The 18,255-nt window shown below is 36.6% G+C and overlaps 1 protein-coding gene across 2 annotated transcripts in view; it reads left to right on the plus strand.

Annotated features, from left to right (window-relative positions):
* ACBD6 (acyl-CoA binding domain containing 6) overlaps positions 1 to 18,255 on the plus strand; it is a 130,578-nt gene that overhangs the window by 92,827 nt on the left and 19,496 nt on the right. For both annotated transcript variants that reach the window (XM_034409685.3, XM_034409684.3), the window contains exon 7: positions 15,743 to 15,773. In XM_034409685.3, the coding sequence (XP_034265576.1) occupies positions 15,743 to 15,773 (31 nt within the window). The remainder of the gene's footprint in view (positions 1 to 15,742; positions 15,774 to 18,255) is intronic.

Below are 18,255 nucleotides of genomic sequence, written 5' to 3' on the forward strand. Positions count from 1 at the left end.
TTTCTGCAATTTCTTGTGTGATTATGTTTTTATGTGAGACCTAATAAGGTTGTTTTAATGTTAGCGTTATGTTTTAATGTAACTGTGAATGTTTTAATTTTTGTTTCTATGCACTGTAAAGTGTTGAGAGTTGTTTTGATAGCAGTGAAATAGAAATTTGAGTGAATAAATAAATTAAAAGTTTCTGCTGGTTTAGCCTGTTGCATTTTTAAATATTCAAAATTATTTATCCATCAGAATAAGAGCTCCATTTTTTATGCTAATGTCTTAGAATAATTGTCTGGTACCGCATTTTCTTTTCTTTTTTTCTTTTGTTTTATGTCCACAGCTAAAAGTTCAGATCAGAGATATATTTTGCATGCAGCTGTACAATTGTTCCACGTTTTATAATAATCTGTATCATACTGTAAAGCAAAGAAAGGATTTAGTTCAGTTTTACTTTGTTGAATAATTCCTGAAATGTACTTGAAAATCCAGTATTAAGAGTCTGAAAAAGAAACAAACCAATGAAAACTATACGTCTCAAACAGTGGTGAAATGGTAATACTGCAGTTAAATGATAATACTGTACTATTTTAAATACTATATTTCTAGTCTTTATTTACAATTATAATATATAGGATACAGTAAAGAGAACCAGGCCATGTCTTGTGCTATATCCTTAGTGGCACCGGTCTTTTCCAAACCAGGTTAAGGATGGCTATTTGGACAGTTGTGCTCAGATACTAGCAGACTGTAGGTTTTATAAATACATACAGAAATAATTAAAATCTAAGGGGTTTAGGAAAGTTAATCTCCTTTCAGTAATCTCTGCCATAAAGCATGCAAAGTCACAGCTGGCAGAGAGCCCAAAGAGGACCGGCTGTTGGACAGCACGTGGGACCTGAAGTTCAGAGAGATTAAGTGAAATCACCCCTCTGCTAGTCTCTTGGTTTTGAGGCTCTAGAATATTTTTCCTGGCTGAGGTGGAATTTCAGCTAAACACCCCCAAAAGCACAGAATGAATGAAGAAGTAGTAAATTACAGGTGTGTTTAAATAAAATCAATTGCTTGAATTGTCCCCTAGCTACTCAAAACCAAACAAATTCAAATGGGAATATGTTATTAAATATTATATGCCTTTAAATTTATCATTCCAGTGCCAGATAGAAGAGTAATAATTCACTATGAATCCATATTTCTGACAGATGCCTGCCATCTTTGGCTTTGACAGAAATCATCAATTTAATCATACCTGCAATTTATCAGCCTGTTCCAACAGGCTATTCTTTTTTTAACATTGTGCTTTGTTATTTTGTTTTTCTGGACTACTGTTTCCTATTCCTCCTGTGCATAACATTTCTTACTTGATGCATATATAGGTCAACATTTGTAGAATACATGCAATCAGTTTAAATTATGTTTTAAAGAAGATATTTACAGATATTATTTCTAGGTTTCAGTTCAGTGTTCACAAACTTACAATGCTTTTTTTCTGAATTTAAACTAAAGATACATATGTTTCAAAATGGATATTTTAAGACTATTTTAAAATGTATCAATTATTCATCCAATCCCTGATGTTTTTCAATGTTAATCATCTGATTCCTATTTGGAAAGAATCAGAAGCACAGCAAGTAAACATTTCTAAGTCATCTCTTTCCCTTAAAGAAATGTTGGGGGAAGCATATTGCCCAATTGCAAAGCAATAGAGACAAGGTTCCACTAATCATGAAGAAACACATGACCATCTATATAAAACAACATCTTTTCATAGATGCTTTGGTCCTGGTCATGTGTGAGGACCAATGTGAATTTTCCACACGGATGTTGAGATGATTTGCCCATGAGATTGAGTGGATTTGGCTTTCCACTATCTTTCCACTGAATATTCTAAAACAAGGGTGTCAAACTCACGGCTTCACAACAGCGTCACATGACGTATCAGGACTTTTTTTCCCTTCGCTAAACGGGGCATGGCCAACATGTGACGCATCCGGCCCGCAGGCCACTAGTTTGACAGCCCTGTTCTAGAAGGTGAATGTGAAGATAACAACAGTGGAGATACTAAGATCTTTCTTAGCCATTTTCTTCTTTTCCCCTCTTTCTCCCTCCCTCCCTCCCCCCCCCTCTCTCCTATCCTTACCTCACCAGTTTATTTTGGGGAATATAGGAAGAGGGAGCATAATGTATACTGCCTTAAAATGTACCAAATAAAATGTAGGATATACATTGATGAGAGCTTTATAGACTTGCCAAAACCTGTACCAATGCTACAATTCTTTTTAGAATTTTTTTAAAGAAGATTTCTATCAATTGTCTGTGTTTACAAAGAGCTTGCATATAAAATCAGTCAGAAGCAGAAAAAGCTTTTAACTGCTGGTCAGTTAAACAACATTCTGCTGAATTTGAAGTCCAGATCTACGCTGCCTTGTAGGGGAGTTTAAAGAGTTAAATTTCCAATTGTATTAGCAGATTGTGTTTTCTTTCTATGATCTGGGCTGACAAGACATCAGTATTCTATTCATCTGTTGGGAATTAGGCTGTTAATCCAATCAATGACTCTTGAGTGAGCTGCGGCCTGCTGCCTTCCCACTGGGGAACAATCGGATCAGACGGCAGATTGTTTAAGAGCACAACGCTGTTCCAGTGTCAGGTGGAATTCTTGAGTGTTCCCTGGTGAATTGGGGCTGGGAGAAACTGTCTCAGACCATTTATCCTATTCTTTAAATAACCAGATACCTGCCTCATCCATACTAAACTGATAAGCAGTTGGGGGAAAGGCAGAAGAGAGACCCTGACTAAAATCTTAGAAAACTGCCTGCAGGAAATGGTTGACATTTACGTGATTTACGTCTTTTTCTTCTTCTTAAGATTAACCAAAAAAAAAAATCACTTTGTTACGCTGAAGGAATACTGGAATTAGTTTCTTTCACAATAGTTTTAAAATAGTATTTTTGATTTGGACTTGAACATTTTCTTATTTCTTATTCCATAAGAAAAAGAGGTCCAGTAAACAAATGGTTGTTATAGCATAGGACAGTTTGGAACTTTTTGTTTTAGTTTAGTTTATTTCTCCTAAGAGTTGTGAAGTGTAAAATCTGTATTAGCATTAACTTCAATAAATACATTCAGAACAGACATTTTATGGACTGGGTCAGATTGGTTGCATTTTCTAAATACTCATTACCCAGTTATCAAAATTATATATGTGGCTGCCCAAATAATGAAATACAGCATAGTACATAGTAGGCCATAGTACTTAGTAGGATAATGGGACTTGAAAATTTGTATAGTACTATTTTTTAATTCACCTATCTGCAATTCGTAATACCCAATACTTAAGATTTTGATATATTAAGAGGCAGGCAATATTTTCAGGTCAAGGGCATATTTTGTCCCCTTCCCCACATACAAAGGCTACCAAGGAAATATGTATCATAATGGGGTGGCATTAAAATGAAGTGGCACAAGATTTTTGACTCATATTTTCTTCATTTGGGGGTTGAGGCAATTAGGTTATTCTACCATGAACATATTCCATCAGTCTGCACTAGCTGCCAGATTCTAAAGAGAGTGTTAGAGCTTAGCAGTTCAAGAAATGGTTGCCCTAAGATACTAACAATCTTCAGGGAAGGTCCTGCTATTCACAAATGCATACAAATCGTGCTTTGGCAATAATATAGAGGTGGGATTTATCCATAGGGCCATCTGTCCTTGAAATATCCTCTCTGCATAACATGTTGGCTCTAAGTATGACGTGCATCTAATATTTTTTAAAAGAATAATCTTTATATATTAGTCTTTCTCAGCTAGTAACTGTATCCAATACCAGTTTTTAATAGATTGTATTACAGAGGGAAATGTTTTGTTTCAAGCCTGGACAAGCAATCACTTTCTGGAAATTCTACCAGATCATTTTGAGCTGGCCAAAAATTGGCAAAAACAAAACCTAGAATGCTTTGGTTGTTACAGATTTTGGCCCCCAGAAAATCTAGAGGAATCCCACTGTGATTTGTTGGGGAGTGAAGGTCAAGGCTTGGCTTGTATGTATTGGCCCCATCTCCCCTCCTCTAGAGAATGACCTGAGTGCCAGATCACCTGCCCCCCTAATTTCCCAGAACCTTCCCTTCTAATAACTGCTGCCACTGTAAGTAACAGCACACCTGTTCCTTATTGTGATGGTCTCAGAAGTAAAGAACAAGAAACCAGGGTGGTATATCTTACAGACCATCGACCTTGTGCCTTTCCTACTCTCCTACCAGTAGCGGGCTTCAAATCCCATCGCTACCAGTTTGCTCGTGGGCACGTGCGCGTTACACTTCTGCGCATGCGCAGAAGCTTCTGTGCATGTGCAGAGACGTCCAGGCGGGTGGGCAGGGCCTCCTACCGCTACCAGTTGCAGCCCACCACTGCTCTCCTACCATGCTTCCCCTCTGCTAATATTGCTGCCAGTTTCTCAGCATGGCCTTGGTGGAGCAGCGGACTAAAGTGCTGTTAAGTAGCACTTAGCTTCCAGCTGCCTGCAATTAATGTGAATTCAAATCTCACCAGGCTCAAGGTTGACTCAGCCTTCCATCCTTCTGAGGTAGGTAAAATGAGGACCGGATTGTGGGGGCAATAAGCTGGCTTTGTATATAAAAGAACACCGCTTGGGGGGGGCAAAAGTCCTACTAAGCAGGTATATACAAAAGTATGAAGGCTATTGCTTAACGCATTGTAAGCCGCCCTGAGTCTCCGGAGAAGGGTGGCATATAAATCGAACCAATCAATCAATCAATCAATCAATCAATGCAATATTTCGACTTCCGGTTTGCTGTTCGTCGCTGCCAGACGTTCCTTTGGGATCGTCAGCTTCCACTGCCTGTCAGAGCCGCCTTCACAACGGAATGGCGGCTCGAAAAAACTCCGTTTCCATGAGGAAACGGAGATAGAGCCGGCAGGGGTGGGTAGAACTCTCTGCGGAGTCCCAAAAGTTTTTCCTTTACTTTTGGGATGGAGCGGATGAGATGCCCCGTATCCCCAGCCGCTGCTCCGGGCTTTGGGAGACCTCTGCCAATGCAGAGCCAGGCGTCAATAGCAAGCCTGCAAATTTAACAGACTACTCAAAGAAAATGTGAGCTGGACCTGTAATACTGAACCGCAAGTATTTTACTGATTTTTTAAAAATTACTTAAGAGAGAGGAGGAAAGAAAGAGGAAAAAAAGCCTTTTAAAATGGCGTCGGCTGGAGGAGAGGCTGAAAGGGAAAGTCCTTCCATTTTCTATTAGTACAATGTAGCGGAATAAATACCACTGGCTACATTTGTAGACAAAACTTCGCTCCTGTGTCTTTTTCTCTTTTTTTCCCTGGGGGACTTGATATTGTTGTTGATTGGAAAGAAGTCTTTTTTTTTTTTTTGCTTTTTTTTTTAACAAAGCCTGCCTGGGCGGAAACATGGCACTGAGACTCATAAAGTCAGATAAACAAGAAGGGGGGGGATTCCCCCACCAACAATTTAAAGGAACAAGTCTTAACTCTTCAGTCTCAGAAACCTGATTTTAATATAATAGAATTTTTCATAGAGGAGATTGAAAGAAGGGAGGAGATTGTGAATCAGCAACTTGAAAAATTTAAGCAGGAAATTAAAGAATTGGTGAAATCTAAGCTTGATTTTTTGGAGAAAAAATTCTCAAAAGTGGTTAATGGTTTTTTAGAATTTATGATACAGTTGGACACAAATACTAATTTACTAGAGTCTAAAATGGAAGAAATTCAAGATAAATTGGACAATAGAACTCAAAAAATTGAAAATGATTTGACAAACACTCAGGATAATAGCTTAGAAGAAAAACCTAAAATGGATGCTGATCCAAAGTCTGGTAATGCAGAAAATCTGCAACAGAAGATTGAAAAAGAGATTTTAATGGTACAATATAATTTCACAGAATATGCGATAAGATTAAGAGGTTTGCAGGAAAATAATAGAGATGATTTAAGGAAAATATCTTCTGAAATTCTAGCTGGGATTCTAAAGGTTCAACCTGAGGAAGTGTTTTGTAGGATTGACAGAGTTTATCGAATAAACTCCTGGATTGCTAAGCAAAGGCAATTGCCTAGAGATGTGGTGATTTATTTTACAGATAAAGAAATTAGGAATAATATTGTGCAAAATTCCTTCAATTCTAATTTGCAATTGTATGGAAGAAAGATTTGGATTTACAAGGAACTCCCACCTAAGATATTGATGGAAAGGAAGAAATTTGGTTTTCTGGTGAATGAGTTAAAAAAGAGAAATATCCCATTTAGGTGGGACGCCCCAGTTGGTATTATATTCAGATATCAAGGAGAAAGATATCAGCTAAATACTGTTGAAAGAGCGGAAGAATTTTATCAAAATAGGTTGAAAATGAACTTAACATCTTCAGGTATAATACAGGATAAGCAGAAGGAGCAGGAAATAAAGGTAAAATATCGAATTACAGAGACTGTACCAGATGAATTGCCTTTGGATTTATTGGATACCCCAGCTGGACTATCTACAAATTTGAGAGAAGTGGCATCTAACCTTAATGTGATGACTTATCAAGGCAAGGATAAGCATGGAAACCAATTAGGGGATATACAAGGGATAAAAAAGAAACATGAGATACAAAAACAAAACCAACAAAACCAATCTACAAAGCAGAATGAAAACTGACCAGATGATACACAATTTGTAGAAAGGAAACCAGGATGGAAACCAAACCCACAAAAAGAAAAGAAAAAAAGAAATAGGTGGCATAAAAATAGAAATTTCTAAATCAGGCAACAGTGAAGCCAGTGACTTTAAAATATGAATGATTATGTGTAAACACAGAAGAGGCGACGTATTGGTTAATATCATCCTGAGGATTGTGGCAGATCTCTGCATGGCCGTAATCTGGGGACGTGAAATGAGCCTTAAACTGATGGATTTGAATTATCCACTTTGGAATTTCTTTTTGTGTTGATAAATATATTATATTATCTTGAATCACAAGGCAAGAGAATTATGCTGGGGCATGCAGAAGATCGGGTTGTTACCCACTACGATGATGGGAATTAATAATCCTGATGAAATCCACAATTATTACTATATGGAATATAATTATAATGTCACTCGGGTGGTTGTTTTTACTTTTATACATATAAGAAGATATTTACTACTGATGGGGGCAGATATGATTGAAGATCCTGAATAAACTGTTGCACCTGCAAGCTATGTTACCCGATTATGGATGTTGGTTCTACCAATCCAGTGGAAAGACCTTAAAGAAGATATTATATGGATTATAAATTTAAAGTCATTGTCTTTTCTTTTTTTTTATTTAGATATAATGGAAAATATAGACATATATTTTTAAGTAGTGTGGGCAGTGAATCAAAGATATTAAGAAATGTTGTGTATGGTAATTTTGCATGATAGTGGGTGAATAAGCTAGTTAGTAGATTGATTAGTCTAAGAAAAGGGATTTTTAAGTGATATATTTAGAGGAGTGGAGGAAATGGATAGAGTGGAATAAATATTAAACTAGATTCTATGGGGAAGGCCGCTTTGAAATGTTATAGTAATATATATAGAAGATTAAATGTTAAAGTAGGACTAATCGTATAGTTTTAAAGTGGAGAAGTTATTCTATAATGTTATAGTATAATGTCTTTTTTTTTCCTTTCTTTTCTCTTTTCTGAAATGTATGGATAAAGGGGGATGTTATAATATTAATAATATTTTTTAGTAAGTAAAGGTCAATATTTAGAGGAGGGAGTAAGTAATCTGTTATGAATTAGGTTTTTTTTTTTGTTATGAAGAAGTCACGGGGGGATGGGTGGGGAGGGGGGGTTAGGGCGGGGGAGGGAGAGGGGGAAAAAAAGGGGGAAAATTTGTATTTGAAAACTTTTTCAATAAAAAAAAAATAATAAATGCAATATTTCACTTGCTTACCCGCCCTCCATTGTTTCCACCCCCTTCCTTTCTCCTAACTCAGGTGTCTCTGCCACACATCTCCAAAGAAAGCACTCAGCCTTTCCTATTTCTTTCTCTTAAAGATACTTAGATAATTACTTCTGCCTAAAAAATGCATTTCAGGCCATATCCAGAACAAAATAGACCTGCTTCATTCCATGTACAGGAGCAAAATATCCTGTACATGGGGCATGGATGCTTGAGTTTAGGCACAGGCTCATTAACTAAGCATTCTGGCCACAGAACAATTTCTGTTGTATAGTATTAGCTCTCTGTATGTCATATATATATATTTATATCAAATATTATTACTCCTAGGTTTCTATTGTTACATTGTTCATGAATTATTCATGACAAGTGGTATCTTTAAAAAGTTTTTGCTGGTACTGAATGGATGCTCTCTGAGTGCCACAAAATGAGTATGTTTGAGTTATAATTGCCCATCCCTGACTTTAAACATTAAAGATCCATTGGTTGTTTTGAACACTGTCCTTTTATATTTTAAAAAAATGTAAATATATTTAGGATGAACCAATTTCATTCACATGTGTCTATTTACATCTCAGTTCTGTATGCTTCCTGCTTGATCATCCTGACATATTGGGATTGTGGAAAAAGGGAGATTTATCCTTTTCTTCCTCCTCCTCAGCAATCATGATATTCGCTTACTCATCCCCCTTTATGCTGTTATCAGTCTTAGGGAAATGATTAATAGTGTCTTTGGGGGAACATTGGATTTTGGGAAATCTATCTTTCCCCCTCTCCCATAACTCACCATGTTGATCAGTGGAGTACCAAGTAAGAAAGATATGGGTGCACTGTCCCATTGCTCAGCTGAAAGTACGGTATTTCTTCATCAATACATAATTTCTGGAATTCCCCATTGAAGGGTGTTGGGATGGCCAATAGGACAAATGACTCTGAAAAAAGTTAACAATTTTTTAAGAGAATAGTTTATTAAATCCAAATACATAGAAAGAGGAATTCTCCATATCAGACAGTTGGTTCAGCACAGTAATGTTTATATTGATTAATAACAGGTTTCCAGCATTTTGTGAAATATGCCAATGATTGAATGCAGGTCATCTTGCATGCAGAATGCAAGCAGGCCCTTCTCTTTTAGTGGCCATAATTTGTGGTAGCTAAATGGAGCTCCAGCTTCAAAGGCAGTAAAGTCTGTGAGAGCAATAGCAGCAGAAGAGTAAGAGAGATGAAGTAGCTGATGGATTCTAATCCCCCCCCCAAAAAATTTATAATCTCCCCTCCCTTCTCCTTTTAGACAGAGTTCTTGTGAATGTTTATTCTGTTCAGTTGTGTCCAATTTTTAGAAGTGGTTGACCACTGCCTCTTTCATAGGGCTGAGAGAAAGTGAGTAGCCCAAAGTCACTTTGTGTTCAAGGCGGACTAGAAATCAGTCTCCTGGTTTCTGGCCTGATGACTTAACCACTACACTGAACTGACTCCTATGGAAAAGTTAGTCTGCAAGAAATCTAAAGTTCATTTGGTCATTTGAGAGGAAAGTAAAATGTTGTGAAGGGTCTTTTGTGCTCTTGTGTTCCCTCAGCCATTCTTTTTAACATTTCCATTAACTAAAATAGCATTATTGTTAACAAAAATTCTGAAGTAGTATATAAGACTATTATAATTCAGCTTAATGAAAAAAAATTTTTTTTTCATTCATGGAATTTTTAAAATATTTTCCTATGGACCTTGATTTATTTTTAAATTAGTAGAAAAGCTGTATTTGCTTTAAAGTTGTTCTTATTTTAATGTGAACTAAGGCAATCAAAACTTAATCCTGCCAATCATCTTTAAAAACAATAACAGTTGACAGCTGATATAAAAACTTAGTAAAATGCTTTTAAGATCCATGTAATGTGAAAGCTCAGTCTCAGTATGATCGTATGACTTCCAGACTGAAGAAATGTGAAAAATAAAATCATAATCAATTAAGCATTTTTCTCATATTTCAGTATTGCTTAGTTCTTGTTGATAGGTACAGCTCCAAATGAGCTACTTTTAGGCAGTAATTCATTTGCTAACAGAACAGAGTATAAATAACTATTGGAAATATTCCCCCTTCTTGTTTAGTAACTCAAAATGAAACTTAATTATCCTGCTCAATTTCCAAGAAAAAAAGATCACCTGTTCCATTTGCTTATTTATAGTTGCATTTTTACAGCACCACTGGAAATTTTTCTTAGTACTCTCCAGAAGCAATTTATCATAATTACACATGGAAATTTTACTGTACTCTTCCTATTTATTTATTCCTTTATTTACTTTTACCAAAACTTTCCTCCATTCCAAAAGTTTAGCCAACATTTTGAAGTCTGTACATTCCAAATCTATTTTTGTAGTGCTAAACTACAAATATGTGTATTTTAAACATCAGAGAGTTTGTATGATTTGACATAACATTACTTTTATAAAGTCCTGTAGAATTATATTATTTCTATCAATCAGAGCTGTAGCACCTTTTTAGGACACTTTTCTTCTGCGGTAAAGAGTTTTTAAGCTGAAAATTCCAGGGTTGAGAAATTGATTATTTTCCCTTTTGCCAAGCATAGTCATTCAAGACTGAGTAATCAGGCACTGTTAGACAAGGTGTTCTCTGCAGTAAAACCTCAAATGCAGAAGCATTAGCTTTGTTTAAGTACAAAGACCAAAAGAAACTTAAGAAACAAAGTTTACATTGAAACATAAATTGAGTTTGAATTGAATATATTAAAAATATACAACCAGTACCGAAATTGTCAAGGACATTATACTATTAAATGTTGAATGGCAAAGTAATTCAACAATATTTGGTGACCCTTCTGGGGATCTTGGGTAACTTGCCAGATAACAGAAGAATATTCCTATCTGATCTACATGGGCTGTTAATTAAGAAAGTTATTAATATAGCCACTGAAGTAGAAAGAACAGCACAGAAGCACATAGAAGGCCAATATTTCCCCAAATGGACAGAATATGATCACTTTTGCACTGGAATATTGTTACATTTTCCCCTCCAGCAACACAGATGGCAAAACATTGAATCTAGCAATGAAAATGAGTTGGGCAAAAGCTACTGGCTAGACAGTTGGCAAAAAAAAGATGTATTCCAAACAGATCTAAACAAAGTACTTAGATCTTTCTGAATGTTATTGCCAAGAGCTCAATGTTTCAGTTCTATTAGAGCTCTTTCAAGACCAATCAAGGCCAATATTGAACTGATAAACTATAAAAACTTAGGTTGGGATTTATACCTGCCTTCTATGATGACAATTATTATGTCATAAAGTCAGGCAACTGTAAGGAGAAAAATTAATTTACTTTGAAATTTCAAATGCAAAAGTTTAAAGCAAGCATTTATGAAGATTAAGCCAGATTTGAACCTCACTAGGGAATTTGATACAAATTGAGGTATATGCAAATTGGACTGAATAGAGCAGTTGGATCACAGCAATTACATATCTCTGCACCATATATCAACTAGTTGATGGTCTTTGCTCTGAATATTTCATTGCAGCTGGGATGTAATTATTGCCATTGCGATTGTGTAGCATCAAATAACATTTGTAGATTTGTGGGACTGGGCAGTGACAGTTCATTGTTGTACTTTCCAGATTGCCAAGACTTGAAAGAAACATTCAAGAATTTAAATACTTTGATTCCATCTAGTAGTTTTCTAAGAATAGTGGTAAATAACAGGACTTTTGGGGGAAATTACTATTAATAACTAGTCTTTACCTCTATAGTAGGGGAATGGGTTTGGAGAGATGAAGCTTAAGCAATCAGCAGATAAGAAACTGAAACAACATTTATTGATTAAGATTTTGGAATGAAACTTGGATTTTGTCAAGACTTGCACTAGAGAATTAATACAGAAGTTGAAAGGGAGAGGAGCTAAAATATATCCTTGCTTCCTCCCTTTTTAAATAACAATCAGTGATGTCAAGTATCTAAATTTGCTGAAATAGACCTGTACTGCATTAAGTTTATGCAGTTTCATAGCTAATTTTCCTCATAATCTTATCTCTGGGGATCAAATCAAAACCGATCTGTAAGTCAATAAAGGCAATATTAAAACAATCCCAAAGACAATAAATACTATTTTTCTCCTGGCTTTGAACTGCCTCTCCCTGAAGTCAGTTTCCCTTCTTCTTCAACTTTTATTTTTCCCATCCTAAAGACTTCTTCAAAACTTTAGCAAATGTCTTTTGCAAATCCAATAAAAATTGTCCAGGTCATTCTCTTGATATATCATTTGTATTTTCACATTAATTTTCAAGGCTTTAACCAATTTCTTTTATATAGCCAATAAAAAGTTCTTATTCAGGTCATTCTTTTGGCTTGTCATTTGTAATTCCATCGTAGCTCAGACTTCAGGAAGGCCAAAGGGGTGGGCTGGATGGCTGCAAGGTTTCCCCTATCTTGCTCTTGGGAACTTGCCAGACAGATGTTGCTGGTCTACAGAAGGATATGAATGGCAGGTCAAGTGCCGGATCTTGGCCATTCCTCCTTTCAGGCCTCTGGACTGCTCATCTACCCCTGTGAACACAGAGCCACGCCAAGCCCCCTCAAGCTTATGATTAATTTTTCTTTTATTCAAGAATGAAAGTAAACTCACTTGTGATGTTTTAAAGATCTCTATTAGCCCTAAGTTAATTAAATAGGTGATTTCCAAACGTGACTAGAAAGAGAAGTTAGCCAACCTGGTGTCCTTTAAAAGATCCTGCTGCAGCTGAGAGCATGATAGCTTCTCTTCATCTTCTGGTGCTCAGATCCATGGGAGACCACTATCATGCAGTCTTCTTCCAAGGATCAACTGTTCAGAACAAACATGGGTGGGGTGATCTCCCATCCTTTTCTTATCTGGAGAGGATCTGTAAAACTGGTCCACTCACCAGTTCTTTGGTCTTTGTTGTAGCCATTATTTGTACTCATTTGGAGACATGTTGGTTTGCCATACCTCTCCCTGAAATCTGCTCTGTGTCTTTAAATTCTGAATTTTTAATGGAAGTCCTGTTTAGAAACTCTTGCAATATTTGCATTTTATATTCATCTCCATTGATGAATGAAAAATCACTATGGCAAGGAGTTCATTTGCCTGACTTTCTCTCTTCTAATCAATAATAATGATTAGATTTGCTAGATCTTGTCTCCTAAAGGAGTAAGCAGAAACTTCTTGCCCTTACTGCATTTGATGCTTTTCAGTTCTGATGACCAAGTGGACAACATCAAACAGCAATAGAAGTAACTTGTCTACATAGGAACCAATAAAGGATCCCAGAAGAGGGGTAGAGCATAATAGAGGTCTAGTGATTATTGGCATTGGTGGTATCCAATATTGTTGTGCAGCATTTTATCTTCTGGTGTTAAAATGACCTTTGGCAGTATGTTTATTACCCTCCTCCACATACAGAGCTAATATTCTCTGCCCTTTACCTTGAATTTAGTTGACAAGATGGTTTAGGATATGAATATGATTATGAACATTAAGATCTTCTATTGCTCCTTTCTTTGACTTTTTGCCACCAGCACATTACTTCAGAGTAATTGAATTGTATTTATTTTATGACAGATTATAAAATAATAAATTCAATAATCAGAGTACCTTTTTTATAAAGATTCAAGAAACTTCAGTTGGTGTAAATGCATTAGCCACCTTATAGGTATTTGCGCATATTACTACTATTTTGCAGGACTTGCATTATTGCTTTTCAGCTTCTGGGTACAATTTATAGTGCTAGTTTTAATATAAAAGTCCTTTATGCTAAGTTACCTTCGGGACCACATCTCTCCACTGGAATCAGCCTGATTACTTGGATCAAACAGTTGGTTGTCCCCCTTTTTAGAAACCAAGAGGGTCAAGACCCAAAGGTATTTTTCCATCATCAGGCTCATCCTCTGGAATGACCTATCATGAGAAATATGTTTGGCCTCAACTCTAGTTGTCTTCTGGAAGCTTCTGAAAATAGTGGTTTTCATTTGCCAGTTGCTATCTGGAATGTAGTTTGTACATTTTAATTTTTAGTATTGTTATAGTTTTTCCTGTGTGAGCCACCAAGTCTGCATACAAGTGTGGTGGGATATAAATATGATATATAAGCAAACATACATATTGGAGATCGATACAAGACACATGTGGTCCATATAATGCAAAATGGAATTTCTGGAATAATAGAGCAGAATCTGAAAAAATCCAAGATTAATGGTATAGGCAAAATTCCAGAAAAGACAGGCAACAGTTAAAGGGACAAGAGGCAAGATTGCAACTGAGCCTGAGATACCGAATGAAATAAAAGTGCCAGGCCAAACACTCACAGGAATTACTGCCTAACATTGGAGTAGTGACAGCCTTACCAAGTAGGAAGCAAGTGTATTACTGGAGTCATCTTCAAAATGAATTGCATAGCTCAAGGGACAAGTCAGGGCTTTATGGAGCTTGCGAAAGAAAGAGAGTTCATTGATCAGCTGGTAGTGTTCATGCCTCTTGCTTCTAGAATATAGAGTCAGCAGTAGAAATCTCAGTGCAGAAATCTAGTATGGATTTATAGACATCCATTTTATGATGTTTTTATTGAGTTATAAACTGAATAGTAATGCAAAGGGGCTTTTTTTGTTTTTATTTGTTTTATTTGATTTCCTCCTTTTATATTAGAAATTAAAATATAAACAATGAGGTCAGTAAAAAAATAAACTGTAACAATAGGGTAAACAAAAGGCAGCAAAAGGGCATGTCACATAAACATTTTTAAGCAGATCTAGCAAAGCTGTGAAAATAAAAACTTCAAATGGATAGTAGAAAGTTATAAAACTTTTGAGACAAACGTGATTGTCTGTTGGGAGAGTTCAGACTTTAGAGTATCATGGCTGAAGAGTCTTCCATTTGTTGCTTACTTCATCTAAGTGAAATCTAGGCCCCCAATGATATTTATACTGAGGAATGTTTATGAGAGAAAGATAAATGTGCCAGGCTGGGTATCAGGTATTGCATTCCTCTAGACCAGGGGTGTCAAATTTGCATTGTCACAGCGTCAAGTGACATATCGGGACTTTCCCCCCACTTCGCTAAACAGGGCGGGGGTGGGGCCAGCATGTGATGCAACCGGCCCATGGACCGCAAGTTTCACACCCTGCTCTAGACCTTAAGAGAGAGGGGATGGACATTCATCTATCAGGAGATTTTAATGGTTACTGGGAGCTCTGATCTCTGGTCATCAGTTACAAGGCACTATGTGGTTGGGCCAGAGAAACATGGTGGGGATACTTCTGTTGTACTGTCCTCCTAGGCAAACAGTGTCATCAAGGTTGATAGTTGATATATGTAGCTTTCTACTACTCGGTAATTTCAACCTTCCATAACTACTGAGGTGGATTCTGAAAGCACCCCTGGATTTTACAATCAACATGACAAACATGGCCCTGTCACCCATGGTCACAGGCCTGACATTCAATATAGTAGTGAAAAAAGTAAGAATTACTCCTTTGTAATGGACATTTCATGTCTTGGTGACTGTGTGAGTGATCTGCACAGAGAGGCAAGGCTAGTTCTAGTGGTCCACTTCAAGTATCTGATTAGTTTAGTTCCAGAGGATACATGTGGAATTTCCCAGTAATTTGGAGAGTAATTCTGCCAGTAATCTCATTGATCTCTGCAATATGGAGGCAGTGGAGGCCTCCATAGAAATAGAATAGAAATCTTACAGATGTAGCTCTTTTAAAATTTGACCAATTTTATTACCTTGACCCAGGAAATCAAGGGGAAAAATAAGTCAAAGGAACTTAAACTTATTCTCTTCTTTTTTCCAGGATGATGAAGGTCAAACAGCATTGCATTATGGTAAGTGGTACATTACCATATTTACTATTAACCTGGTATAATCATGCATTTTGAATACCTAAAGAGAAGAGGGAGGGAGGAAGGGAGGGAGAGAGAGATGCAGCAGGAGCAAATATTCATTCAGGAATGATCGATAAATGATCCAAAATCAGAAAATTAGTTTTCTGCACAATAATATTTAACCTTAAGCCTTTAGTAATGTTTCAACATTATCTCAATGAGAATAATAATCTTTAAGATACAACATTGTGGAAATTACATCTCTAATTGTCAAATTATTTTGTATTTCCATAAATTTTTTGAAAATTACCATTGATCATACACATATGATAATGTAAACTTCAGTCTTTTTCAAGCCCTCAGAAGCTAAATAACTCCAATAGATTGCTACTACAATCCAACAATCCAGTGTTGAATATTTATCTACAATTGGTAATTTTCATTCAATTTTTCAATAAAGCCATGTTTATAATGAGAGGTAGAAATATATACAAAGGGGAATAGAGAGGAGCTTTTCCATACCTTGTTAGTTTGTTTGTTTTTAAACTTCATTTTCTGCAATTTGTGATTCAAAAACTTTCAATAGAAAAAATATTTTAATAATTGGAGAATACTATATTTCTATGAATCTGATGCAATTAAAGTGTTTGTTGCTTATTAATCAGTATAAGAAAATGAAGTATTATAATTTCAGACTTGTCTTTCTATATCTAGATTTTCTGCCTTGTCATTTTGGCCAGGATCTGACCAATTCTAGTACTCTGTTTCCCCCAAAATAAGACATCCCCTGTTAATAAGACCAATCTGGCTTTTGAGTGCATGGCAATAAGGCCAAGTACTTATTTCAGGGTTCAAAAAAATATAAGACAGGGTCTTATTTTCAGGGAAACATGGTAGCACTAATCAAATATTATGTGTACTCTGATGGTATCATATTACTTCAATAAACCATTCATACTTACTTAAAGTATGAGCTCTCCTCTGAAAATATTTTACTTAGGTATAAATTGGACTGCATAAAATTATTGGTAATTATACTATCAACTTGAGTACATAGGCATTACCCCATGGGATTCAATGTTGCCACAAGCTATACAATAAACGAAGGATTTAATGATAACCCTTGGAGTAAAAAGGGTAAAACGGAATCGGAGTTTATCCATCTTTTTACGAAGGCATTTGGCCTGACAGCTGTCCTTGCCTCAGCAGCTCTGATGATTACAGAAAGTGCCAAACTGTATCCTTAAATGAGTTATAAATCCTGGTTCATTCTGATTAAACACTGGTCAGAGTCATTAGGAGGTTAAATGAAGGACAGCTCCCAAGTATGTTATCCTCAGATGTGCTGCCAAGAGTGCCTCACCCTCCTCAGCCAAATATCTTTTGGCCATTAGTGCCCCAGTCATTTGTGGTCAGCTCTGGCCCATCTCTTAAAATACCAGGATATGTGTGGTCTCCCTTATGAATGGCCTGTTCGCTTTATATTCCCTTTTTAAGACTCACCCCGCCCCCTCCTGCATGTGCACGCTTCTTCCCTGCAGGGAATGCTCAGATGATTGCCTCTCTGTGTCCCAAAGGAAATCAGGGTTTCTCCTTGGACTTGAAATCACATGACTTTAGAGTGGGCTGGCTTGCTCTATTCGCCTGGGGATTTTTTTTCACTGTTAAAATGCCATCTGCTCTGGTTTTTGCACAGTGGCAAGGCAGTCAGAGGGAATACCAGTGAGGAAATAAATAATAAAAAATGAAATCCATTATGAAGACCCTGAGGATTAATGGACTTGGAAGGCAAACTGTGCTGAATGGAAATTCATCTTCACCTGTGCCCACGTCAGGACTGCCTTGCTAGTGTTTGACAAATAGAGGTTCCCCGGACATGCTGTAAATTCAACAACTGTTGTAATCTCCAGGGACGACTTTACTGTATTTAGAAGTGGGCTGATATCCTCCTGGGCTGCTCATTGCAGAGGCAACACATTGTGTCATGGAAGACTTCCTCCTCCGAAATGCCAAGTGCTTGCCAAATGGCAGTCTTTAGTATCAAGTCATCCATCTGCAGAAGATCCCCAGTGTAAATGTAAACAGGCTATTTTCAAGTAAAACAGCATCTGGCTCCATTCTGCTTACTGCAGAGGCTTCTGTTGAAAGATAATAACAATCAGAAACTAGATTCGTTCCTGATTCAAGTATGCCATTGACATACAGCACTACTGATTTAAAGATTACGCTCACTGATTAATCAGTTAAGTCCCTTCAGATACATAAGTATGTATCAAATAAAAATGCAAAGACGTGAATCATACCTCTGTAAAGTTTATATCATTTTTAAAGGGACACAGTTATAAGATAAACTCTGCTAAATAATTTCATGAATAGTAAATGCTGTGCATTTCCAGGAAAGCAGGGGCAAACTAAGGACAGCTCTGCAAGAATTGGACTGAGCCAGTGAATAAATTGGTTCCCTAAATTCCTCTCTAAATGA

The sequence above is a fragment of the Pantherophis guttatus genome, chromosome 3, assembly GCF_059756535.1.
Source record: "Pantherophis guttatus breed Tessera chromosome 3, ASM5975653v1, whole genome shotgun sequence".
In the NCBI taxonomy this organism is placed as follows: domain Eukaryota; kingdom Metazoa; phylum Chordata; class Lepidosauria; order Squamata; family Colubridae; genus Pantherophis; species Pantherophis guttatus.